This window comes from Planococcus citri, chromosome 5 (genome assembly GCF_950023065.1).
Source record: "Planococcus citri chromosome 5, ihPlaCitr1.1, whole genome shotgun sequence".
NCBI classification, from domain to species: Eukaryota; Metazoa; Arthropoda; class Insecta; order Hemiptera; family Pseudococcidae; genus Planococcus; species Planococcus citri.
This window is the reverse complement of record NC_088681.1, coordinates 32,106,782-32,134,321: the sequence shown is the minus strand read 5'-3', so window position 1 is coordinate 32,134,321 and position 27,540 is coordinate 32,106,782. Positions and strand designations below refer to the sequence as shown.

Sequence of the window (27,540 nt, the reverse complement as noted above, 5' to 3'; positions counted from 1 at the left end):
TCGTATTGTGAGCCGGATAAATTCAGAATCTTCAAAGAATAAATTATTTTGAGAAGTCCATTCGCAAATACAATAAAAACGTCAAATTTCTTCATCAAATTCACAATTGGTGTGGTGTGACTTAATGTGATCTTTCTTTTCTCTCCAATTCTTAAATATGTATCCAATGTATCATAGTACCTATCCCAGATAAAGTACACCTCAGCCTGCATCAGTCCATCCAGAGCCTCAGCTTTAGAAAATCTATTACATTCATATCATTTTAATATTCAAAAAATACTTCAAAGAAATCAGAAGAAACTTTCAGATTGACTCCCTTCAGAATTACACACAGCAAACAGCATAATATTATCATTAAAAGAACAAATCGAAAGGTGAACATCAAAATAAAAAAGAATATAAATGAGATGAGTATATTTGATAACGATTTTTACTAACAGATGAATCGAAATCTAAAACTACAGTTTTCATACGGAGTAATAATCATGTAAAAAAAAGTACGTACGTAAAACATCAAAATAAAAACTTAATGAAAATCGTAGCTTCAAAGGAACGTAGAATTTCTTTCACGATAAATGCCAGAAATTCGATAAATAATCTTTAAAAATCTGCATTGCGAATAAATATAATTGTCTACTGATAGTTCAACAATCAAAATACATCCGCGTATCAATTTTAGAAAACAAACAAAAACACATAAGTAGAAACTATACCAAAACACAAAATACACAATGCAATCAATACGTAAAAAAAAAATCACCTTTTAAAATAATTATTATTCATTAATTCATTTCAAAAAAAAAAAAAAAAATAATACGACTCAAAGCGTTTTGGAAGAAATAAACTTGAAAAAGAATTGGAAAACAATTTTTACGCGGATTTCATATAAATTTTTGATTGGTTAACATGACCGGAAACTGGAAAGAGAGCTATGTACAAATAAAATTTTTTTAAAAAACTTCACAGCCAAAATTTCAACCAATCAACAACGAAGTGCATCAATTTACAAAGTTATAAAACCGATCTAAAACGAGTAACACTTTTCTTGAATACCGTAAACAAAATTTTAAAAACTAATCCGGGGTTTCATCCTTTCTTTTTACCAGTTCTGCTTAATTTTGGGCTGACGATCCGGCTAAAAAATAATAAATTTAGTATTAATTGAAGAGTGCTTGATGAATTATAGAATAAAGAAAAAGATGATTACCCATATTAGGTTGATTAGGTTTTTCTTTAGCTTGCTGTTCTAAATTTCGCATCTGAGGATTCTGCGCCACAAACATATTTGGAGGATTCTGTGTCACAAACATATTTGGAGGAACTTGTCTTTGACTTTGAGCAGCTTTCATTTGGAGGGCTTGCTGCATTTGTCGCTATAAATGCACAGACAATCGTAAAAAATTTGATACAGTTCACAAGTCATAAAACAATACCATTGTTTAGTGAAAATTAACAATGAACACTTACCAATCTTATTTGATCGATGTAATGTTTTTTTAGTTTCTCGACAACCATGGAATGCATTACTTGCAGTTGACCTTCGTTAACATTTGGATGCTAAAAAATTTTCAAATCAATAGAGTGTGCCATAATAAAGACTCAAGATACGAAATATGTACCGAAGTTTACCTCTCTTTTCAACGCATCCATGATCGTATTCCGATCAAATGATATTTCTACAAAAAGTAACATCAAGCGTGAGAATTTTAAAGGATAAAATTGATTTTTCAACAATTCAATATCAACGCAAATTTTCATTACCAGCCGGCATGCCGTTTGGAAGCATTCCCTGTATTCCCATATTTAGTTGATTAAGCTGCTGTTGTTGGAGCTGGAAATTCATGCCCTTCTTTTCATTTTCGTAATCTTCCCAAGCTTGTTTTCGCTCTTCTTCCGTTAGTTCTTCTTCTTTTTGATTTTCCAGCAATGAGTCGTGTTCGTGATAACCGACTATGGCGTGCTTATATTCTTTTAAAACTTCTGCCATCAAACGATCCTAGAAACAGAAAGAAACCTCAAGTAACGAAGATGATTCCAGAAAAATAAAATCAACATAAATCACGTAGGTGAGTCGTACCTTCGGTAGCTTAGGAATTTCATCGTCGCTGGGAGTTTTCCTATTAAACTCGTATAACGCAACGATGTCAGCGTTATTGAAATGTCTATCGATTTGTTGCTCGTCGACAACTCGGCATGAGATGGATAATTTCGTAACTTGCCTTTCGTAGATCTTTTCTTCCATGGTGCCCTTTTGAAAATTTCAACATAACAGATTTTAATATGAAAAAATAAACTACGGCATACACCTACCTACCGAATTAAAAAATCATTTATTTTACCTGCGATAAAAATCGATAAATGTAACACGGTTTACTTTGACCAAATCTATAAATGCGGAAGATACTTTGCACATCGTAAGACGGATTCCACGATGCATCAAAAATAATCACACGATTTGCGGCCGTGAGATTGATTCCAAGACCCCCGGCTCTGGTGGAAATTAGGAATAACCTCGCCCTGCGAAAATTCCTAATTAATATCGAATATTTCCGACGGGAAAACGAATAAAAAATATTTTTATACCTCGAATTGGTGGTTTTATTAAAACTATTGCAGTATGCGGTACGTAACTCGGGAGAAGTCTGTCCATCTAAACGGAAATAGTCGATACCTTTTGTCCAAGTTCCGTACTGGTCGCTGGATTTTTCCGAATTATCGTTAACTTGTATTTCTTCCCATTTTTCTAAGAAATACTCGATCATATCCAGAGATGGAATAGATTGACTAAATACCAATCTGAAATTTAAAAAATTTCCATCGACATCCGTTTATTTTTCGTCATTAGTCAATACTAAACAGGTTCGATCTTTACTTACATTTTATCGCCGATATTTTCACATTGCTGAATTATTGCGAAAAGTAAAACAAGTTTAGGACCCATTCGATAATCGTTCATTTCTTCTTCGGTAACCATGTTTTTCCACCACACATCTTCCATATTATCTTCTTTTGCTGGTCCAGCGTTGTCCAACGACATAAGTTCTTCGTCGTTTATACCCATTTCTGGCGGAGATAAATTTTCCACGATTGAAACAAATCGCATATTGACTCGTTTACATTTTATTACTATACGATACAAACCTTTCTTTTTTCCTCTAGTTAATCGACCACCTTTGGCTTTCGATTTGGATTTGTGAGATTCGTCGCTTCTTATCGATACAACAGAATTTTCTGAATCACTATCGGAAGTTTTTTCACTGTCGTCCGAATGAACCACGAAATCACGTAACGAACCTTCTGAATCTTCATCGTTTTCCATTTTCTAAGATATTCAGACCGATATAAAAATTAAATATGTACATGATATAAAAAGAAGTCGAAATTAATTTTCAATACCTTTTCCATTATTTTCCGTTTTCTCTCTTCGCTCAATTTCATCGCGTAAGGATGAGTCCATATCAGCCTCATGATTTGATAATCTTTAAATAAGGTTGACATGGGGTTGACTTTTTTTGAAAAATGGTCGATGTAGTATTCATAAAGCTTCGCTTGGAGATCAGATAATGAAACCAAAATCACAAATTCGTGTTTACTCGGTAAAAATGGAGTTAGTACGTTATAATCGAATCTCTGTAACATAGTATTTAAAATTAGAATAAATTATAGATAAATAACGAAATACATTTTTCAAAATGCAAAAAAATACCTGGACGACACCGTCTAACATTTTATGCAATACGTGAGCTCTTCTTTTCATCACTCGAACATCGTGACTAGTGGAATCCTGGTATTGGCCATTGGTAATCGGATTGGCAAACCTATTCAAGAATTCTTTTTTATCACCGAGTAAGTTTTGCTTCACGAACTGAACCATACAATGATCTGCGAACGAAAATGAAGCTTATTAAAAAATCTTGTTTCAACACAATTCCCTGTTAATAAAACTTCGAAGCATTACATTCGGTAAGATTATTCTGCAAAGGAGTTCCGGTAAGAACGATACGACGTTTAGTTCCTATTTTCATGGTGGCTTGAGAAATCGCCGATTGCTCATTTTTCAACATATGACCTTCATCACAGATAACCAAATCGGGACCTAAACATTGAAAAAAGAGAATACGCTTAAAATTCATTCAAAAATAACACTTATGCTTCCTTTTGCATTTCAAAAGATTATTACCAGGTTCAAGAAGGCTTTCAAAGAAATAGTCTCTCAACTTCTTTCTCACTTTACTATTTGGTTTTACTAAATTACGAAACATTTCGTATCCTAGAATCATAACTCCGCCTCGCCTGAACCAATTATTCAGCATATCTGCTCTGACAGCCATGGCATTAGCTCTAGAAAAACACGCAAACATATACACGAGATAAGTACATAGCTATACTTAATTCCAAATTATATCGATCAATCATCTGCTGAACAATTACTTCAAATGATAGACATCGATGTCATCTCCGTAATCTACATCTTGGAGCCACATTTCGAATTCTGCCACCCAATTTAAAACTGTACTAAGAGGACATAAAACTAATACTCGGTTCACTTTCAATTGAGGATATCGCATTACAGTATGGACCAGAGTTATGACCTATAAAAAATAGATTGAAATAAAAATTGAAAATATTTACTCATAACAATAAGTAAATTTACAAACACTCACCTGTAAAGTTTTACCCAGACCCATACAATGAGCTAAAATGCAACCACCGCCGGGACTTTTTTCAGCCATTTTTACGGATTCGAAACAAGAATCCCACATGAATTTCACACCCTTTGCCTAAAACACATCAACGTCACGATTACGATCATTTAAATTGAGAAGTAGAATAGAGGGGAAAAGGAGGTTACTTGATGCGGCTTCAATTTTCGAACCAAATCTTTATGAACGACAATCAGTTCCTTTTTGGTTTCCGGGTCAAAATCGAGTACCAGTCTATCGGGTGCTTTGTTGATATCTTCATCAATTTTGAAGGATTCGTTAAACTGAGGGGAAAAAATCAATCATCATCAGTTCCAGAATCCCACCAACGGGGGAAAAATATCGAATATAATTTCTTACCATTGCTTGACGTTCAGCAATACGCCTTTTTCGTTCTTCTTCTTCTTTCGCAGTTCGTTTAGTGATTTCAGCTAGATCGTCTTCTTTTAACATTTTTCTAATATTTTTACGACCTTTGGACGCGGACTAAAAAAAATAAAAATAAAAAAAAATTGAAGACAATAAATAATTAATTAATATGTACATATTTCGAAACAATTTTTTACATAGAGACGCAATCTTTTAGTCTATAACAAAATACTTACCCCGGGAGTTTTCTCGTCGTCTTCGTCGTCCGTATTATCGGAATTATCAAGGTTTTTGATCCTCCTGCGTTTCTTCTTATTTCTGACAAAAAAAAAAAAACAAAAAAAAAACAGTAATATAAAACCCTTGTCATCTTATGAAGTATACAACTTCCGAGGAATTACTTTGGAGGCGGCGTTAGTTCTCTGTCTGATACAATTTGAACAGAATCGTCGCTGTCGTCACTTTTATCCTCATCTTTGATTTCGAATTCCGATCCTGACGATTCAACTTTGACTTTGCGACGTTTAGTTGACTTCTTGGTTTGTTTATTAGATCTGAAGATATCTTCGGAATCAGACGAATTATCACTTTTCTCCGCTCTGAAATGAATTCAAATTAATAAATTTCCAAGCAATTGGGAACGCGTAAAAAAAAAAGGAACGCAATGAAGAAAAAAGCTTACTCTTTTTCAGCTTCTCTTTTCCTTCGTTCTTTCTCACGCTGAATAATTTTCTCTTCATCACTGGTATCGGTTTCGGACAATTTTCCTCTCAATAGTCTATCTCGACGCCACTTGGGTTTTTCTTTTTTAATGGAATCCTACAGAATGAATTTTGTTTATAAATCAGGCGCATATTTAATTTCAAGTCACGTTACGCTGATGATGACCGATAATACCGTTCGGAATTCATTTTCGGAAGAATCTTCATCAACTTTCGTTTTCTTTGAACTTCCTTCGCCAGCTTCGCTCTTCTTTGACGATGATTTTTTTTCATCTAATTCGAGTTTTTTCTTCTCGGCGGATTTTGACGATGCATCGTCCGAATCGATAGATACAATTTCGTCCTTGCAATCTTTGTCATCTTTTTTCTCATCTATAAATAATTATATTTCCCCGCGTGAGTTATTTGAACGAAGAAGCGATCATTTTAATACAGAACATTTTTTTTTCTTAATGAATTTATTTGAGTCAAAAACAGAAATATTGCCAATAAAAAAGTGTCTGAAATTCGAATTCGGCGACTCAAATAAATTACATGAAACCTGTCTAGTGTCTAACTTTCTCTAGGTAAATTCACAACAGTGGTTCTGAACACCGGATGAATCTGAGGAGAAAATACCCATAATACTCACCATCGGACGAAAACAGCAACATTTTCTTTGATAAATCTTCTTCACCATTTAAAAATGCTTTGTTTTTATTCTCCAAAGCCGAATTAAATTTCGAGAATGATATATTCGAAGCATCCGAATCATTACCTAAAAAGCAAAATTTTATCATTAAAATCAAGAGATTCAACTATCGGAGTCGAAGTTTCAATGCAAAGAATAAATGGATATACCACTAGCTTCCCCGAAATACGAAACTAACGAAGACCTATGTGATTTCTTTTTCTTAGACGAACTTTTCACAGGTTTTTCTTCAACTACGTTTTCCTTTTCTTTTTCTTTACTATCGCTTTCTGAGCTATTTCGAGATTTTCTTTTTTTCAACGCATTTAAATTACCTAATCTGCAATAGGAATAACAATAGGTAATGACGAGTAGATACATTTTATTCTACACTGCGAATCGCTGAGCTAACTTTTTTATTTCTTTTTCATCATCGGTAGCATCATTTTTTACTTCACCATTGGGCGATTTGATTTCTTTCGTTACCAAGCTGTTCAATTCTTTTCTGGTTTTCTTTTTCTTAAGTTTCTGTAAAATTGCAAAAACCATAAATAAGCAAGTAATAGATCGCAGAGATGTAACAATCAGTGCGGAGAGAATTTATTCGCACATTATGTTATTACACTGGGATAAAATTTCGAGCCATGCGAGGGTGATCGAAAAACACATAGGTATAATTACATTATACCTGGGTTTTCATTCATCCGTCCGAATCGAAGGTTACTTTAAAACGTTTCCGCCAAGGTAAGTTGCGCACCCTGTTGAATTCCCCACCACATTCCAGTTTCCACCCGTCCACCGGTTTGAAGGTAGGCTCGAGTTATAAAAAGAAACGAAGGGAAAGAAGGGAAGGGAATGTGGAATATGTTCGACAGATGTATTTCATCTGATACCAGTCTAGGAACCCTGGAGCGGTTATTTTTAACGGATATTTCGACATCATTTTGGCGCCATTTTCCGGTTTCAATTATACACATTCACTCTTCAAAATCGTTTTACGATGATCATATCAATGAATTTTGGCATTCGAGATCAAACACTTACGTACATGGAGATATAATTCAACAGTGATGTGATTTTGAGCTCATTTTATCAACTTGGAGCAAACGCACGGGAACACTTTTACATTGAAAAATAATTGTATTTAGATTTTAAAAATTTGAACCCACCGAATTTATGAAAAAACCCACAGTGGCTCCGGATGTTAACATTAGATTCACTAGAGACGATTTTTTTTTTAAAACTATGAATAAAAAAAATTATGAACAACATTTTTATAATAGAACTTTACTTAAATTATGATAACTCTTCTACATTGAGTACCTTTACATCAATATTATTTGTAAAAAAAATTGCACATTATTAGTCCAGGTTGGAAAAAAATATGTTTCTAGAATATATACAATAGGTAATCAAAAACATTGTACATTGAGTAAATCTATAAACGACGTGAAATCATTTTGTCGAAAAATAATTTAAAACAAACAAAAAAAAAAAATGAAAAGCCGATCAAGCGACATTTCCAGTGTGAAAAATGGATCTCTGCTTGAGTTTAAAATAAATTTTGTACTACATTGGAATTCTTCCATTGAGACCATGGACTCTTTTGAAGTTGATACAACGTTCAGTTCAACTGGTTTTGTGAAAAAAAAACTTTACAATGGGTTGGAGGGTATGAGAATTGCACCGTCAATAAAATCTTGACGGATTCTTTTACTTCTGACGTATTTAATGTAACGCACATTCATTTACGTTAATGAAGGTACTTATTACGTTAAAGGATATCGATTAAAATAATATAATGTTTATTTCATTCATTACTCAAAAAATTCAAATTTCCTTCACTACTCGAGCAGGTAGTATTACTTTACAAACAAGAATTAAGAAATAAATGATTAAAATCAATAATAAAATTCAAAAACATACGAATCGTCCTCATAATTCAACATCCAGAGCCACATGAAACGCGTTATGGAAAAAAAATCAATATTCGGGGAGAAATAAAAGGAAATTATGTCGAACGAACGATATCCATTGGAATGGCCATATTTCTCGAACAGCTCAACATTAAGTAGCTTCTATCGCTCTCAAGAGTTGATTTTCGTGAATTAGGTGCTCGGCACCGTTCTGAAGCAAAGTAAAAAGAATCATTATAATTTATGCTGATTAATTTTTTTGCCTTGACTATTCTGAAATTTTCATTGGCCTGATTATACAGATTAATGTTCATACTCCAAGAATTGAAAAAAAAAAAAAAAAAAAACACAAAGTAGAAATTGAAAACGAAGTGCTCAACAATTTTGTCAACTTCCAAATTAAGATTTTTTTTTTTTTTAACAGTTAAAGGGACCCTGGTAACGTTAATTAGAAAACGTTTCGTAATTTCTAGTTTTAAACCGAGCAAAATTCTCTTCAAAATACCTCGAATATTTTTTTAAAAAGGGCATCGAAATACATATAGCAAAAGCGAAAAAAGAGAAACCACAAACCGAAACAAAAGTTGATAATAGTCAGCAGAGCTCTCAATCGAAACCCAGTACGATATAAATGATAACATAATGCGCTTGTAAAAAAAATTGTTCAATCTTAAATTAGAAATTTGTACACAAAACATACGAATAAACTCGAGAAGTTGTTAAATTAAAATCATACCGTTTTTTGAAGATCATCTTGATCGGAATGTAGGACACTAACGCCGGATAATTCAGAATCCGTGGCTGATGGTTTGGGTTTTTCATTATCAGTGGTAGCAGCATCTGAAGATGATAGTAACAGCGACATTTTAGCTTTATCTTCGTCCAACGTTGAATCCACTTTTTCAGCTGGTTCGGTGACTGTCACCTCATCGTCGTCGTCTTTATCGCTAATTACCACCGGGACATCTTTTTCGGTTCCATTAGAAGGTTTTGATTGTTCAACATCGAGAGGATCGGTTTCTGGCAAGCTGGTATTTTGATTACGTAGTTCATTTTCTTCGTCGCTATCTAACGAATCGATAATCGAGGACACGTTGACAGCCAAAGAATCGCTGATGGATTTCATCGATTTTTCCATATCGGCTGGTTTGTCGTTGGCATCGGTGGTATTATCGTCGTCAAATATCGAGCTTACATCATTGGTACCATTGACCGAAACATTAGATGATTTACGGGGCGACGGTACCGGCGATGGCTTTTCTTGCGCTGCGATTTCTGGCTCCTCAGCGGAGACGTCCACCATATCTACGTCTTTGTTTCCCACTTCGGTCTCGTCGGGCGTTGATTCGGTTTCTTTGACTGGAGCGACTTCCTTGTTTTCTTCACTCTCTTTCGCCTCCTTGTTTTCTTCACTCTCTTTCAAGTCCTTGTTTTCTTCACTCTTTTTCAACTCACTCTCAAGGACGCTCCATTTATCCTTGAACGACTTTTCAATTAAATTTACGCTGGTTACTATGTCGGAGAAGAATTTCGAAAATTCTTCCTCGGCTTGTTGAGCGGTTTCCCTGAGTGCCGTAACATCGCTATTAATATAATCCTTTTTCCACGCAGCCTCCTTTTTCGACAGTAGTTTCCTAAGAATAGCCGATTCATTTATAACATCCGTTATTATTGCCTCAAATTTTTCTTTCTTCGGTTCGTCAGCATGAGGTTTAGGTTTGGCGTCTTCTTTGTCAACTTTTTTTCGTCGGCTGCTAGATCTTTTCTCGTTGGAATTATCATCGCTGCTACTCACGTGTTTCCTCTTGCTTCTATTCGTTTCCTGTAACAGCGTAATTAAAATTTTATAAACCGCAACTATTTTAAGCCATTTTGATACAAAAATGAATAGTCGAGCATTCACAAGTCGAATTTTATAAACTTTAAAATATAAACATTACGGTGAAACGTACCAAAGACGTAGTGTCTTCAGAATCAGCGTTGTACTTTTCTTCTTCCGTAGATTCCGTATCATTTTTCCGCTTTCGTTTAGAGCGCTTACTCGATACTTCTGACTCGGCTGTACTATCTTCGGATGGTGCTTTTGACACACGAGTAGTTTTCCGACTATAATAGATACAAAAATTAATTAGATTTAGCACACAGGTTTTATTGACCAAGAAATGATCTTTCTTCCAAGCATACCTCTTAGACCCCGAATCTACGTAACGTTTAGCTGCATCACATATAGCTCGTAATGGCCACAATGGGCGAGAAACGCAGATGAAACATTTCCACTCATCATCCTCAATGTCTTTCAACACTTTTTTGTCGCAATTTCGTTTGACACATTTCTGCAACAACAAAAAAAAAACATGCATCAATATACCATAAAACAGAACGTATACTGAAGAAAAGCCATGATTACCGCACAAAACGCCACAGAACAATAACTACAACAGTACAGACTTCCACCCTGAGCACACCAACGACAATATTTATCGCTCCCGTCTTCATCAGCTGAGAATTCACCATCGCTGTAGAATTCTTCACATTTCTACAAAATAATCCGAAAATTAGCACGATGATGTTGTGATTCAATTAATGGACCTGAACTAAAAGTACGTACTTTACACCATAAGACATCGAGTACAGGATGAACGCGGATGTCTTTACTCGAGACCTTTTCCTTCAAACTTTTCCCACATGAGGTACAGATCACCTTTTCCTTTACTTTCAGAAAACTTTTATCATCTGCACATAAAGAGCTATTTAATAAGATGGAAATTAATTATCACCGGATGATTTATCGGTTAAACTTACCAGGATATTGTGTTTTTCTGAATTTTTTTTCATCCTCCGTTAATTCTGTTTTCAACGTGTCTCCATTAACACGTATGAATTGGACTTTTTTCGAGTCCATCGCGATTAATTTTTAGAAATATTTTACAATCAATTAACGTAACATCGCTGAAACAATCATCTCAATTCAGTGACAAAAAAAACACGAACACCGCCATTTTCAAACAAACTTTCAAAGATCAAAAACTTTTGAAAATTTTTTCAAAGAAAACGATGTTGTCGACTTTCGATATAATATCGATATTTTTATTGTTTCCAAATCGACTTCTTGACCATTTTTTTTTTTTTTTTAAATTTAAAATTTAAATCTAAGTTCTAAGTTCTACTTTCTACTTCTAAGTTCTAACTTCTAATCTTCAATTCAATTTTCTTTATCTTTATTATGGAAATTAGAAATTTTGGAAATGACTAACAGACTAATGAGAAAAAAATTAAAAAGAAAAATAAGCTTGGAACTGAGAAGAAAGATTGAGGTAATTTAATTTTGGAAACACTGAACTTTCAAAACTACTTTATTTTATTTTCCGTTTGAATATTACAATAATTTTACAATTACATCCCACGGGCCACATATGACTTATGAGTTCTGACGCCACACTGTTCAATTTCAAAATTCAAACATTTTAAATTAAAAATAAAACTCAAGATTCGGAGTTCATACCTTCGTTCAGACTTCATTGACTTCAAACTTCAAAGTCTGACGACTTAGTTTGGACATGTTTTTATTTTTACTTCTTTTGCCATATCATTTTCGAATTTTTTGAATCAATCCACCAAAAAATCTTCAAAAAACAATTGCATGGTAGTATAATGGGAGTGAACGAGTGATAGATCACTCGTTATCTGGAAATTACAATCTCCATGAAAAGTCACAGTCAGCATGTCAGCAATGTAAGACTACAATATAATACTCGTGATATCGTGACAAATGAAACTTGCTAATTATGAAAAAAAACAACAATTTTTTTCACCTTTTCATGATGTTGTTAGTCTAGATATTATATACGGTAATAATGAAGTTGCCTATTCGGGGAAACGATTAGATACCTCTCTCTAGCCTCAGAAGTCAGAAAGGATCAAACTGATTATGATTCCGTTTATTATTTTTCTGATGACTGCGATGCACCCAACCAAGTCCATGTTCATGTCGATTGTTAATTCAGGTAAATATTTGTATTTTTATTTGCACAAACACACCACACAATAGATTTGTTGTAAAATAAAATAGGTACGTACAAGAATTCACATCTAGGAATTTATTACTTTCAATAACAAAAAATTACAAAGTAATTTAAAATCTGACTAGAGAATGGATAAACCTAGTTGATATTAAATGCAAATTGCGAACTAATACTGATCATTGAGTAAGAGAAAAAATTGATAATTTTCTGAAACTTGAAAAAATACTTCAACTTAAAAAATACTCGTCACTTCATCACCACTTTTTCGGAAAATATTTCGGTCAACACTCTTGACACCACACGACATTAAACAGAATTTCCAAACTTAATCATAGCTATAATCAATATTTCTTTCCAAGCGAAAAAAATAAAATAGAATTAGTCAACAGAAGAAAAATTCAACACAACCTTTGCACAGGTACTTAACAATTAGAAAAAGCATTTCAACAAAAAAAGAATAAATAACATTGTCAGGTAATAATAACAAGGTAACTAGAAATGAAAATTAATAAACGAAACATTCTGGAAACAATGTTTCTAATAGTGGCTTATAACACTCATTCGGTTCGCATTCATTTTTTGAAGGAGATCGGATACCATCAACATTCAACTTATTGAAAATCTCTCCCAATTTATACTGTAAAGTATCTCCTTCTTTTCTAGTCGATATTTCAACCAATTCGTTGAACGACGATAATTTATATTGCTCAAAAAGCTTAGTATTTCGAGCAGCTTCTTCTTCGCGTTGCTTTTCAGAGCTTTCAGTTAGAACTCGTTTCATGGCTTCAAAAGTTAGATCTTCATTAGGATATTTACGTTCGATACATGGTGAAGATGCATCACTATTGCACTCAATGAAACTGAAATCTGTTAAACTCGACACAGGAGCATTTTCAACCCAACTGTGGCGATGCACCAATGGTACATTGTGTTTACCCAGGGCAGCAGCACCTTCTGAAGCCAATTTAGTAATATCTATTCCAGCCTGATTCAAACATTCGATTAATTGCGCTTGATCAATCAACACTCCATTAGGTAACGCGAATTCGGGTAGAATTTCATAATGCATGCAAAGATCTGGCATCAAATGAAGAGCTTTCGCTTCTTTACGATTTTCAATTATCGTATTAACGTATTCTTGGAGGGTAGGAATGGAATGAATATAAGCCACGAGTGAAAGTAAACAAACGACGATTGTATGTAATTGATACTTGAGAACGTGAGGTAGGAAATCGTTGGTTAAAGCCAAATCTTGAATATTAAATATAGCGTGGAAGAAGTCACTGATGGTCTCTTCGGAAGTTAGCTCAATGCATAATAAAGCCATTGTTTTGTAAATAGCTTCGACATTATCGATGGAATTATTTTTGTGTTCCAATGATTCGCATAAGCTGGCGTATAATTCGGGACTATGTTTACGCATGAAAATTGAATCAGTTCGCGAACATTTCTCATACGTTATATTTAATCCACTAAATTCCAATGTCGGTTTAGAGAGCTTTGATCCATTGCCATGCCGATCGAACAGCATGTGTAACACGTTTTGAACAAGCAACCGTACTTGCGGATCTACAGCTTGAGAGCAACGCAGCAATGGATCCAAAAACGACTGAGGCAGTGTAGCCGTCATGTGGATAGAACTGTATTTAGAGCATACCATCAATAATGACTTCAAACAAATATGTTGAATACGATCATCAACCTTGGAAAAGCCTGCGGTAGATTTTGAATAGGCAATCTTCGACATGATGAACATCATTATTTCTATTTTTTGATAATCCGGCAAGTGAGCTGCAAATTCTCCTAATGCAACTATCAAAGCTTCTTGATAATTCTTTTCGTCCCCATCAATGAATTCGCTGATGTTGTTAGCACTCTGTCTGGTAACCGAGGTACGTAAATGCGTCAATAATGAATTGATAATTTCCAATACAGTAGGACCAACACTTTCTCCAGCTGCAACAGCGATAATTTTTGATAAAACATCCGCAACATTGGTTCGGATTTTCGACGGTAGTTTGGAATTCTCATCCAAATGTATCATCAAACTTTCGATTACTGTGTATAAGTATTGAGATTGAATAGAAAACATAATCAATCGAAAGCAGTGTATGGCGAATGACTTATTCACCCATAAATTATGTAAATCAAAATGTCTTAAAACCGGTCGAATCACGCTTTTCACATGCCCAAATGAAGCCCTACCAACAAGTTCGCGAAAACAAGATTCAGCCAACACAGCAGGATCTTTCTCTTCGTGTTCGTTACAATTCAGTAATTCATTTGTATCTGCGTGATCAGATAAACATTCTTCCTCAGCTTTATACCGAGGATTCTGCATATTATACAATAAAGATGGTATGATTTTATCCATATGAACCGGTTCCCAAATATTTTCAACAAGATCATCCGATACTGTTTTTCTAATTACGCCCTGCAATCCTTTAATGCCAGCAAGACGAATTCTTTCTCTTATCTGTAAATTTTGATTGTTATTATGACACATAGATGAGAACTTGGAAACAAAGAAGTCATATCGTCGATGATACGATGGAGTATCTTCTTCAATATTGGCAAATCTCACGAAAGATTGAGTGGCGAGAATCTGCAGTTCTGGTTCAGGACATTCCAGCAATTTCTGAACAATTCTGAGAAAACTCTCGACGAATAAATTAAGCGTTTGGGAATGACAAGCGACTAGAAGTTGATCCATAGCTTCCATGGCGATTTTTACGTAACCTTCTCGTCGGCGGGTGATGTCTCGACTCGCTTTTTGATATAAATATTCGCCGATACGATCGAGTTTCTCGGGAGATGAGAGAGCGTAAAAAGTAAGTTTCTCCATATTACTTTTGACGAGGCCATCTTGAGGAAGGGTAGGAAATATATCATCAACGAGACGTTTGTAGCGAGGTCTAAGTTGTGAGAAGCAACTGAAACACATTGCTGAAAACAAAATCGCACCGTGTGAACCGTAGAATTATGTATCAGAAAGCAAAATTTGCCAATTGACTATTACAATACTGACCTGTTCAAAATCAATTGATTTATGGATCCAAAAACGTTCGTGATGTTGGAAAATACTTGAAAGCACAACGTCAAAACAATAATACTGAATATTATAAGCATTAAACTAATAGCAAATGCGAATGAGTATTTTAAAAGTCTAAAAAGTAACACTATTCTAGGCGTAAACACTTAATCAAATTACAAATTTTTTACGAATACAAACAATTTTTTTTGATTGTTTATCTCGTTTTTATCTTTCATTGTTGCCACTAAATTCGGAGAATCTGCCAAATTTAACTAAATCGGAAAAAAGTTTTTACTTTTTTTAGTTTTTTTGGTCAATTTTTTCAAATTTCATTTTACCAAATGAATTTTTAAATTAAATTAAAAACACTATGAAAAAGTTGAAAAACAGCAATTTAAAATTTAAAATTTATATAAAAAAAAACAAAATTCAAACAAAAATTCCATTTTTTTTGAATTTTATTTATATTTTATATAATTTGCAACACTGTCAAAAGTACTACCCAAAAAAATGTAATCATATGGAATATTCCAAAAATCCAAAAATAAAAACACACCGATAACAAAAGCTTTCCTTTGCTTTTGCTACGAGCTTACGTGCTTGGTTTTTTCTTCGTTGTGAATAATTTGTATCTTGATTTGACATAATATTAATTAATTCAATTTGAAATTCACTAGATCGATCATCATACATTACAATGGCTTCAGGTTCTCGGTATACTAAACCTCCCCAAGAAGATGAAACTTTCATTGAATGTGTCCAAATCGAGGGCTTGGTATGTACCCACTTTACCAAAACTTTTTCAGTAGTTCATCTCTTGTATACGTTCATGATATATTACTGCATTATTTTCCACAGGCCTTGATGAAAATAACCAAGCATTGTCATGAAGAATGCTCTGGAAATTTGGAAGTAGCTCAAGGTGCATTACTGGGTTTAATTGTTGGAAAAACTCTTGAAATTACGAACTGTTTCGCATTTCCCAAAAATTACGATGATACCATAGATGAGGGTAAGTTGAATTTCAAGCCATCAAGAAGTATCTCGATATTTCTCGCCGAATTTCATCATAATGGATCAAAATAAATTTCTAGAGGATTACCAGTTGGATATGATGAGAAGACTGCGTAGAGTGAACGTTGATCATTATCATGTTGGATGGTATCAGAGTTCGGATGTTGGAAATTTCTTGAGCTTGCCGCTTTTGGAATCGCAATATCATTATCAAACTTCTATTGAAGAATCCGTTGTTTTGATTTATGGTAAGCGATTGAATATTTGTGTGCATGTTTGTAATTGAATCATGTAGGTTGAAACTGTGAATGTGTCCCAATAGATACCAACAAAACTTCTCGAGGATTTTTAACATTGAAAGCGTACAGATTAACTCCTCAAGCGATTAATATGTACAAAGAGAATGACTTTACACCGGAAGCTTTACGGCAATTGAAAATAGGTTATGAAACACTATTGATGGAAGTACCTATTGTCATCAAAAATTCATCTCTTACAAATATTCTGCTCAGCGAACTGACCGATTATGTGCCTCCGCAAGATGGATCTAATTTCCTTGATTTGGGCACAGCGTATGTCTAAACGTTATAGCTATGGGGTTTTCTTAGTATTCTTTGATTTTTAATATGCTGTGTTATTTTAGGAGCGTATTGGAGGGACAGCTGCGTTCTTTAATGGAACGTGTTGATGATTTGAACCAAGAGGCTATCAAATTCAATCGTTTCCAATTAGCTGTTGCTAGACAAGCTCAAGATAAGAATAGATTTTTAGCTAAAAGGGTATTTATTTTCATTATCGTTTTATTGTGATCTCTTCGAATTATTACTAATTTTTTGGCATTCCAGACTCAAGAAAACGCCGCGCGTGCTCTCAAGAAAGAACCGCCGCTTCCGGAAGAAGATCTTAATAAAATGTTCAAACCAATCCCTGTTCCTGCTAGGCTCACTCCCATGTTGATGGCTAGTCAAGTGGAAGCTTATGGAGAGCATATTTCGAAATTCTGTTCGCAGTCTTTGGCCAAATTATTCGTTATGCAAGCTACAAAGAGTTAAATTTTACCGCATTTTTGTAATAATTGTAATTATTTAGAATGAATAAACATTTTCTATTGTCTTTATGAAATGCTTGAAAGGTATTGAATTGCTTTTATGCCGTACAAATACAATAAATTTATATAACTGAATCACATTTTTGAAACATAACTAAACAAAAGAAATATTACGAAAAATAATACGCAAGAACAAAAACAAATAAATCATCAAGTAACTTCGGGTTTTTTTGAAACATTATATAAGCCAAACATGGCTTCTTGTAAAGCTCGCATACACGCTAAAGAGGAAACGTAACCACCAGCTCTTTCATCAGCAGTTTCTTGCCTTACATGTTGTAAATAACCTGCACTTTCCAATTGGCCCCAAGCAGGGAACATGGGACCATCCACTGTAAATGTCGGCTCCACGTAGACATACAGCGGACCTTCTTCAATTTTAGGAACTGAAGTAGCGTATAAATGGTTGGTATCTCCTATTTTCAAACCGGTAGAGAAATAATTGATCTTCCTGGATTCTTTCTTCAGCGGTTTCTCTGTATCATCCACGGTTTCCTTTTTAACTTGTGTTTTATTTTCAGCAAAGAAATTCAAAATTTCTCGAGCACTAGTATCAGAGAACATCAATTCGTCTATTAACGCCTCTTTTTCCATGATTTTTCGACGCTTAACTTCTATTTCTTGCTTTTCTATCGCTTCACGTTTATCGTGCTCGTACTGTCGTTCTTCTTCGAGTAACCGGTCCAGTTCTAAAGCTTCTTTGTTATACTTCATCTTATTTCGCAAAATTATCTCCTTATTTTCTTTCTTATACTGCTCTATTTTCCGAGTAGTTTCAGCGATATCGATGTTGTTAGTCAAATTGTATATAATGGTTTCAACTTCTTCTAAATAATCATTGTAGTCTTGTAACGTTTCGAAATCTTCTTCTTTCTTATTATAATCTTTCAGAATTCGTTTTCTTATATCAACTTCTTTTTCAACAGAAGCATCTTCGAAGAGCTGTAGCCGAAAGTTACTTCTCTTTAGAGAAACGCCACACTCCGGGCAGCTTCCGGAACCTAAAATCCGGCATATGCATGAGAATTAAAAAATATATATGCTCTAGACAAATTGATAACCCAGGTGCATAAAAACGAGAATATTTACCTTTTATAAAGAGTAGTTCTACACAGTTTTCACATAATGTATGACCACAAACATTGACCATCAACTTCAAGGAAGGATTTCTATAACGACTTGTTTTACACCTAGGGCAAATTTGCTCATCCATTTTGAAAACGAAGTGAGTGATGGCGACAGTACTTGGTATTTCAAAGTCAAAGAACAATCATTTTCGGCATTTCTTAAAAATCTGAAAAAATTTGATAAAATATTACGAATAACAGTCGGCGAAAAAGTGAAATAGAGTAGTTCTGTTTTGAAATAAATAATAATTACTTCTCCTGTATTCGACGTTGGTTCACAACCCAAATTGACACAAAATTATGTTGATAGTCGCATTACTTTCAATAAACTACAGAAAAATGAAAAAACAAAAATATTGAAAATATCGATGAACTGAACTGAAGTTTTAGTTCGCTTATCAGACCATGCATTGCAATCTCGAAAATGGTGATAGATGGATGCGAAGGGGGCCGTTTACCATCGGTAATGCATTATGATTGGATAGTTTGCATGGATGATGGGTCGGCGGTTCGGCGGGAGAAAGTAACCGCGAATTTTGAAAAAAAAAAATAGATGATAGAAAAGTTTGAGTTCGTCGATTTAGTAATTTTTCAGTATCTTTCAAAAAATAGTGATTGGTAAAAGGATTGAAAAATTATTGAAAATACGCTCTTCCCGAAAGGCTAAAATGTTGGAAATCAGAATTAACATGTATCAGATTTGCTCAAAAAATACTCACTGAATCTATGTACTTTATATTTAAAGTTTACAACACGACGATCAACACCACACAACATAAAAAAGTTTATGGAACTTACTTGAAATTTCACTGAGCATTCAAAATGAACTCTAGTTCAAGTTGAAACGAACTTCAAGTTTTTTTCTCATTTTCTGGGCATTTCTTATTTCTGCTTTATAATTCTAATTACAAGTTTCGATCCAACCGTAATAATAATAATAATATTATGAATTCAACACCTCAGTTTTTTATTTATTTTTTTTACCTCCACTCATCATCACTAAATTGAAAACTGTCACACGAAGATGAACTTAAACTTGAACTGAATTTCGAATTTGTCAAACTTTTTGAAGCATAATCAACACAAACATCAAATTTAAAAGCATACAGTAACAGTACTATTACCACAGCACGCACTTTCCAATGAAAATAAATAAGTACCTTCAACTTAATTTCAGAAACACAAACAATGAAATTTAAGGAGGACAAGAACGAAATTATCGGCACAAAAAAGTGAAAAAAAAACATTTCAATAATTAGTCGAATTAAATAAATAATCAATGATGAAGTTGAACAAGTCTAAAAATAAAAATGATAGAAATTGAATAAAATTAATAAATGCAAAATACATACAAACGTAATACAATAAGTAAATGACCAGATTTTTCTTAAAATCTACAATTCATCCATAATGACATGGATATTCTGTAAATGCTCTCCGAAGTCGGTAGCTTCGCTACCCACAAAAACATCATGATTTTCTATAACTTCATCATAAGATAACAATGAATCATGGTTGTCATCCGCAGCTGCTAATAAATGTCTTGTTTCTTCGATAGCTATTTGGCTAAAAAGAACAAAAATATGCAATTTGTATCACAAAAGTAGATAAAAGTTGATTTCCAATCAATGCAATAATTTTTTTAATTTCCATCAATGACTTACGAAGAATTTGGAACAACCCACGAAATTATTTCTTCGCTACTCAATACACCGTCTTTATTTTTATCATAATTCACTTCAAATGATGCCTTTTCAGAAATAATATATTCATTATCGTGCATTTTACCTGTTAACAAGCACACAGATTGCTGAATTGTCTGAAATAGTATGCATAGGCTAGCAATGGCGAAAATATTTTTTACACCAAGTTCACCTACTTTTATCGCCGATAAACTCTTCAAAATCGATGTGTCCATCTTTATTCAAATCTTTTTCTTCGAGGGTATTTTGAATTAAAATTGGTAACATATCACCGAAATCTTCAGGGTTACAGAATCGTTTATATTCAGCTTTATCTAAAACCCCGTCTCTGTTCAAATCCGCAGCTTCGAACAGCCTTTTATCCGCTTTCATCAACTAATGAAAACACAAAAGATTTTAAATTGGTCAAAAATAAAAACAATTTATTCAAGCCCACGTACCAATTCATCTTCACTATCTGTTTCATCAAACTCTCCTTCTTCGCCAAACGAGTCCATTAATTGCTCCTTCCAAGTAATTTTATCGTCCTTGTTTAAATCTGCGTCATCGAATCTTTCTTCAGCTTCTTCCTCTGATAATTTTCTACATGAGATCATGGTAAATATTTAATAAAGAATGTAGAAAAATCCATTTTCCCCCCGTTATATACGAGTATATCTATTAGAAAACCTCACTTGAATGATTTAATAATCCATGCGTAAAGTTCCTCAGGATCCACAAATTTATTTCCATTCGTATCAATCTTTGTCAGCAATAAAGATAATCTTTTCTTCGATTCTTCTGGAGTAAGATGATCAAATTCTTCAGCTTCTTTGGCACTTCCTATGAAAATTTATTTTTGATTATGCCGATTAATTCAATGACCAGTGACCAAATAGGTAACAAATACCTAAGTATGTTATCGATTTTTTTTACTCACCCAACATAACTTCATGAGTGAATTCAGACTCAGTCTTCTTCACATTATGATTAGATAATTTGGGGGAATACGCTCCATCTTCGACCCTTTCTTTACTATGAATATGGGCAGAGAATACCGAAGTTATAAATAAACAGACTGATACGCAAATAACAAGATGAATTTTACGGAAGGTAAGATTTTTATGTAACATGGTGCTCAAGTTATACGCGATGATACAAAAGTAAAGATTGAATATTTTCCAAATTCCAAGAATAATTCATTATTACCGCGAAAATCCTAAGATTTTTTAATCCGATTTTATAATTCCATATCACGGATGTCGAAAAACAGTAAAACACTTCATCTGTAAACACACCGCTACCCGCTCATCTAATCGCCCGGCTGTTGACCAGTGCTGCTATATCGAGAAACATATCGTAGATACAGAATTTTTCCAAAATCTAACATAAGTTCAAGAGTCTCCAGAACAACTTTGCACGAGTCAAATTGTACTACAATACGTAAATTAGTTTTTCAAATCACTGATTCCTTCTCAGACTACAGAAAGCAGTGATTCTTCAACTTTCGTAGAATTGTGAATCTTGAGCACCGACGACTCCTCCAGATAAGCATCAACATTATCCGATACTCTCACTCGTCTGTCAATAATGCATTCAAATGAAATAATCTAATACAAAACTGAAAGCAATATTTATTCCGAAAAATAAAACAAAAACGCTTAAGCATATTTATTTTAGAAAACACAATTCCTCAAAAATGGAACTCATGAGCACGGTTAATTTTTGCCTTCGGTATTAGGAGTTTTTAACCCTCTGATAGAAAGATCGTACACAACTTCTTCTATTTTTTTGACATCGTATTTCAAAACATCGTATCTTTTACGTAAAGCATCATTCTTCAGATTCAACAAACGAAATCCAGCATTAATCTCAGATACAAAATGCGATATTTGCATTGGTTTCTCATAATCGCCATTCGTGACAGCGTTCACAGCATATCTCGATAATTCGCTAACCAACGCCAACAGACCAAATAAGTAATCTTCAATCGGTAAATGAAAGCCCTCCTTCTCATTTACAGCTAAACCCAACACCGAAGCAACTTCTTCATGAGAAATTAACACCGTTTTCTCCAAGTAATTGATAAGAGCAATAGAAAAACACAACTTCTGAGAAGCTATTTTCCAGTAATCGTTGTATTTGTAATACATTCCTTTTTCTATCTGCATAGATAACTGGATATAGGCAGGTTTAACGTCGTCTTCTAAAATTGATTTACATTTTGCACAAGCTACCGGAATTTGCTGCGATCCTTCTTCTTGATGAATTACTTGAAGAAGAGTTATGATTTTACGACTATTTTCTTCGATTTCTTTGGTAGTATTCTTTATCACTTCCCTGGTATTCTGTTCACGATCGAGATTTTCTTGAAAATCCGTAAACACTTGCATAATTGTCTCCATTTTATAGCGTTACCGAAATGCGTAATTATTTTAATCGCACGAACTTAATCAAGAAACACTGAGAAATTTACTTCAATTGCAAAATAATTGAATAACGATATCAATATGATACATACGAATCGTTAGCAATACTAAATGTCATAATAGCACAAATAAAATATACACGAAAATTTCAAAAAATCTTACACACAGTTCCAATTTTACTTTTCACCATTCTGACCATTCATTCAATTTAGTTATCAATCAAACACATTCCCGCATGAAGTTTTGTTTTGTTTGGTTAATCAGGATGACCACATTGAGTAAAAAAAAATGAAAGAGTGAACACAAAACTGCAAACTCGGCGGAAATTAGGCGGAAAATCATGGGAAAATCAGAAAATGTCAAACACGATAAAAAATTCACAACGAATAATGAACTTAAAAGCTAAACTTTATTTTAAATTCAAAATACAAATTAATAATATTTTACAATCACATAAAAATATAACAAAAGCGCTTTGAACGCAGATGATAAAAAATTTCAAGCAAAAATAAAAAACGCAGTCCTGAATTCATTAATTTTACTATGATGCATTAAACATAATTAGTAATTTAATGTAATGAATGTATGAAATTCAATTACTACTTTTCTATGAAAAGCGTATATCGCCATTTATCTCTACTATCTAATACACAAAAACAATATTTTTAATAAAACAGACGTCCCATAATTTTGCTACCACAAAAAAAACGCTCGCTCCAAAAATCATTCTAGATGCTTACTAAATTATAATAAGCAAGCAAAAAGCCCCTTAATTAAATTAATTTAAAAATATAACATTGTCCGAAGAGAAAAGTTGACGCTTATACCTGAATACTTGTACTGTGTTAAATAATAGGTACAATTTTTTTTCAATTACTACATTCACAAATTAATACTTATATATTAACATTCAAATATCACAGCAAAGGTTCTTAAAAAACGGAGTATGAAATTCAATTAAAATTTGTTTCTTTTCTACTTTACGGAATGCTAAACTTCGGATTTTTATGTCATCAAAAAATTATACACTTAATCAGGTCAGTCGGAATAAGAACAAACTCAAAAACAACAAATCGAACCAAAAAAAAAAAAATAACATTCACAAATATTCACACAAGTGACAACCAGTGCCATTGAATTATTAGAATTAAAAAATTAGCTTCTAAATCCTAAACACAACAATATAAAGAGGACACGGATTATTTCAAATACTTTGTACACTTCGGACTTGCTAAAGTCAAACTAATCGTAAGTCAATAAATAAGTAGTAAATAATCGGAATCATTGTAAAAAAAAAAAAAAAAAAAAAAATAGTAGTCCAACACCTGAATCACAACGTTATTAACTTACACCGAACAAATTCCCCATCAATCTTACTGAGGAGGAGGTTGATAATTGTAATTAGGATACTGCGACGGCTGTGCTTGTGGAGCGGGTTGAGGTTGGGGTCCAGGTGGTCTTTGATATTGCTGATAAGTTGCAGCCGGTTGTCCGGGAACTGATGGGTATGTCTGAGGTCCGTATCCTTGTTGAGGATAATTTTGCGTTGGATATCCTTGAGGAGGCTGACCCTGATTCGGAGGATATGATTGCGGTGGAGGATGACTCTGTGCAGGAGGCGTTGGACCATAACCAGGCTGAGGAGGTCCTTGCGCCGAAGGATTGGACTGATAAGACGAATTAGGAGGGTTGTTCGGATTTGGCTGCGATACGGGCGGATAATTTGGAGCATTGTTGGCGGGATACGTTTGAGTAGAAGCTGAAGGAGAAGCTGTTGTTTGGGAGTAAGCCGGTTGTGGGTTGACATTTCCTTGAGACGCCGCACTGATGGGAGGATAGCTGTTTTGTTGTGCAGGGTAATTAGACGGTGGATACCCACCAGGATAGCCCGCATTTGGAGCTCCTTGCGCAATGTTTTGCGAGCCGGGGCCATACGCAGATTGGCCATAACCAGGACCATAATTCGGTTGTTGCGCATTGGGAGGATAACCAGGTCCATTCGGGTATCCAGATTGCGATTGCACCGGCGGCCCATAGTTTGGATTTCCTGGAGAAACTGAAGATGGCGGACCGTAACTATTGGGAGCAGGTTGATTGTACGGACTTGGTGCCTGTGAAGGTGGGTAACTGCCTGGTGACGGCTGATAAGGACCTCCTTGAGCACCTCCTGGAGGTTGCTGCGATGCTGAATTATAATTAGGTTGAGGAGGAGCGTGATTTGGACCCGGACCTGGGTACTGGTTATTGCCGAAGTTTTGATGGGGACTTTGTTGTGGATATCCTGGCATATTAGGTCTATACTGTTGTGGGCCGGCGTTTCCAGGCGGTCCTGAAATAAATAAATATAGTAAAAATTAGTTTATAAGTTGGGAAGATATTTTACATAGACGGACTTCATCTACTCACGTTGCGGATTCACAGGTTGAGGTTGACCACGATATACGTTCGATTGAGGAGGGAAGTTATTCGGCGGAGGTGCTTGTGGATTAGGTATTTCATTAGATGGCGGCACAGCTCCTTGCGAAGGCGGCGCGTTAGCGTTATGCATCCCATGTTGAACGGGAGGAACAAGTACGCCTTGTGGTGGCTGAAATACACATTGAATGAACATTTTCATTCAACTGGAATAAAATCAGCGCACTTATACGAATAATAATAAGTAAACACACTCACAGGTAGCAATGCTTGAATATTTTGATTAGAATCGGCGATTGAAGCCAAATATACCAAATTTCGATGTAAAATTTGTTGATATCTAAACAAATTTAAAGACGATATCAAGATAAGTAGTTTTCAGAGTTGATTATCAATATAAGTAAAACAATAGCTACTTACTGCACACATTCTTGAGCTTTTCCTTTATTTTGATACTCTTGAATAGTCTGAAGTAATTGACTGTTTTCATTCAACATCTAAAAATGAAACACATTTAAAAGAGAATACTTGATATAACGTACTTATTTTGACAGATTTTAATAAACTACACATAAACGATGCACAAATGAAACTTACATTTTGAATTTGAGTCGGGTTAGGAGGAGGCCTGCCTCTTTGAGCGAAAGCTACGGACATTTTCTGCGAAAATTCAATTCACAAATTTACACGTTCATCAAAACTTAACACTTACGAATAATTACTGAAGATTGATTGCAACCCTGTTATGGCCCACAGAAGCAATTAACTTTCTGATAGAAATGTAAATGAGTGTGAACTTTCTCAGTTTCTCATAAAATAGAATTTGAGAACTATCAGGGTAAATTTTGGTTGAATTTATTGTTGGGTAGGGGTAGGAAGGGGTAAAGAGGCTTCGGTGGACTTTGGAAGGAAGTTGGAATGGATTTCTTGCCTTGTGATTTGTGGTGTGGAGTGGAAGGATTTCGTTCGAATTTTTGTCGGTAGTACTTGAACAGCGCTCCCGACTGGTGAGGTAACACAATACCACCTATAGTAAAAGGCCTGAGCGCTGTTTTGTGACGTCATCGCTACTTGGTAGTACTTACGTATCTAACATATCATAATACACTATAGAATTGAATGAAAAATGCACTCAAACGAATTAAATCCTGGGAAAATTTTATTTTTCATATTTTATCTACATGAATAATGAATTCATGATCATGTAGGAATGATTTTAATGAAAAAAAATGAAGAAATTAGGTTATAAACAACACTGTTTTTCAACATTAAAGATGAAAGTTATACATAAACTTGACAAAATTATACCTTTTGGCGGATATTACAACACTCACTGGTGAAATATAATTAAATAATCGTCGAATCTTGTCAAAATCCCACTAAAATCATCTAATTGGTTTGAGATGTTGATGGTTTCTTGATTCTTGATTAGATAACCTTATCCATCCATTGTAGTTGGATGGTTGTATTCACAATGCAGATTTAAAACGCATTTTAGATTATATGGTTCACTATTCATTTCACTGCGATGTTATTCCAGTAAAACACAGGCACTAGTACACATCAGTTTTCATTTTTATTCACTTCACAAGATATCTACACATCCGAATCACACAATGTCACAACACAAACAGATCGCGAAAAATTCACTTTGTACAAAAATAAAGTAATCCAACACCACCAGTAGTTGAAAACAACAATATCTCATCACTACAACACATTTTAGAACAAATATTAATTAAAATGTCATCATTTTATTAACGTTTTTAACGAAAGTTTTACTCTGTTTCACGAACTCGCCATTTAAATGTACGTTAAAATTCAAATGGTAAACACAATCGAGTCATCTACTAGTGGTGACGTCAGAAGGTGATAACGATTCAGCGCTCAGGCCTTTTACTATAGGTGGTATTGGGTAACAAGGTGATTGACCTTTGACCTACGACTCCATAGTCCATATTTTCCGTCGACCGTATATAATGGACGAATAATTCAACGGTGAAAAAATGACAAAATGTGAAGCCTAGATTTTGGATGCAGAATCCTGGAAATCTTCTGCTCATGCGCCAAACATGACGCTTACGGTGCTGGTGGAGAGAGAGACGGTTTACTGGTTGAACCAGGGAACCGTCTCTCTCTCCGCCAGCACCGTAAGCATCATGTTTGGCGCATGTGCAGAACGTTTCCAGGATTCTGCATCCAAAATGTGGGCGTCATTTCCTGCCATTTGAATTATTCGTCCATTATATACGGTCGACGATATTTTCTTTAAATATCAATTTCCATGGTTATAAAATTCAAAAATCAAAATGTTTTCGTGAAAAATTAA

General features: G+C 34.3%; 7 protein-coding genes across 7 annotated transcripts; 1 reads left to right on the top strand and 6 right to left on the bottom strand.

Moving 5' to 3' along the window:
- Positions 1-399: 399 nt before the first annotated feature.
- XNP lies at positions 400-11,403 on the bottom strand. Its single transcript, XM_065369169.1, has 31 exons — positions 11,183-11,403; positions 10,989-11,113; positions 10,788-10,916; positions 10,565-10,713; positions 10,333-10,486; positions 9,117-10,202; positions 6,877-6,992; positions 6,635-6,804; positions 6,426-6,551; positions 5,970-6,166; positions 5,755-5,891; positions 5,474-5,671; positions 5,309-5,390; positions 5,064-5,189; positions 4,853-4,987; positions 4,665-4,781; positions 4,432-4,592; positions 4,181-4,341; positions 3,959-4,096; positions 3,707-3,882; positions 3,397-3,630; positions 3,142-3,322; positions 2,877-3,063; positions 2,584-2,796; positions 2,340-2,517; positions 2,078-2,248; positions 1,762-1,996; positions 1,630-1,676; positions 1,468-1,557; positions 1,208-1,373; positions 400-1,135 (listed from the first exon to the last, which is right to left on the bottom strand). The coding sequence occupies exons 1-31, from the start codon at positions 11,280-11,282 to the stop codon at positions 1,113-1,115; spliced, it is 5,508 nt and encodes a 1,835-aa protein (XP_065225241.1). The 5' UTR covers positions 11,283-11,403; the 3' UTR covers positions 400-1,112.
- A 1,059-nt stretch (positions 11,404-12,462) lies between these two features.
- Positions 12,463-15,633, bottom strand: LOC135849033 (protein EFR3 homolog cmp44E-like). The gene is made up of 2 exons (XM_065369170.1): positions 15,431-15,633; positions 12,463-15,348 (listed from the first exon to the last, which is right to left on the bottom strand). The coding sequence occupies exon 2, from the start codon at positions 15,344-15,346 to the stop codon at positions 12,908-12,910; it is 2,439 nt and encodes an 812-aa protein (XP_065225242.1). The 5' UTR covers positions 15,347-15,348; positions 15,431-15,633; the 3' UTR covers positions 12,463-12,907.
- Positions 15,634-15,988: 355 nt separating this feature from the next.
- On the top strand, positions 15,989-17,572 carry eIF3h (eukaryotic translation initiation factor 3 subunit h). Its single transcript, XM_065369506.1, has 6 exons — positions 15,989-16,211; positions 16,295-16,448; positions 16,531-16,698; positions 16,773-17,022; positions 17,094-17,229; positions 17,296-17,572. The coding sequence occupies exons 1-6, from the start codon at positions 16,134-16,136 to the stop codon at positions 17,500-17,502; spliced, it is 993 nt and encodes a 330-aa protein (XP_065225578.1). The 5' UTR covers positions 15,989-16,133; the 3' UTR covers positions 17,503-17,572.
- Positions 17,297-19,115, bottom strand: Mat1 (CDK-activating kinase assembly factor). Its single transcript, XM_065369508.1, has 3 exons — positions 18,939-19,115; positions 18,648-18,852; positions 17,297-18,559 (listed from the first exon to the last, which is right to left on the bottom strand). The coding sequence occupies exons 2-3, from the start codon at positions 18,769-18,771 to the stop codon at positions 17,709-17,711; spliced, it is 975 nt and encodes a 324-aa protein (XP_065225580.1). The 5' UTR covers positions 18,772-18,852; positions 18,939-19,115; the 3' UTR covers positions 17,297-17,708.
- A 520-nt stretch (positions 19,116-19,635) lies between these two features.
- On the bottom strand, positions 19,636-21,670 carry LOC135849198 (calumenin-A). Its single transcript, XM_065369507.1, has 6 exons — positions 21,308-21,670; positions 21,063-21,210; positions 20,829-20,970; positions 20,565-20,763; positions 20,350-20,473; positions 19,636-20,251 (listed from the first exon to the last, which is right to left on the bottom strand). The coding sequence occupies exons 1-6, from the start codon at positions 21,498-21,500 to the stop codon at positions 20,080-20,082; spliced, it is 978 nt and encodes a 325-aa protein (XP_065225579.1). The 5' UTR covers positions 21,501-21,670; the 3' UTR covers positions 19,636-20,079.
- Positions 21,671-21,981: 311 nt separating this feature from the next.
- Positions 21,982-23,046, bottom strand: trsn (translin). The gene has a single exon (XM_065369509.1). The coding sequence runs from the start codon at positions 22,770-22,772 to the stop codon at positions 22,086-22,088; it is 687 nt and encodes a 228-aa protein (XP_065225581.1). The 5' UTR covers positions 22,773-23,046; the 3' UTR covers positions 21,982-22,085.
- A 137-nt stretch (positions 23,047-23,183) lies between these two features.
- Positions 23,184-26,094, bottom strand: LOC135849195 (protein SSXT-like). The gene is made up of 5 exons (XM_065369505.1): positions 25,809-26,094; positions 25,632-25,708; positions 25,470-25,551; positions 25,203-25,383; positions 23,184-25,125 (listed from the first exon to the last, which is right to left on the bottom strand). Exons 1-5 carry the CDS (start codon positions 25,866-25,868, stop codon positions 24,170-24,172), a joined length of 1,356 nt encoding a protein of 451 aa, XP_065225577.1. The 5' UTR covers positions 25,869-26,094; the 3' UTR covers positions 23,184-24,169.
- Positions 26,095-27,540: the final 1,446 nt, after the last annotated feature.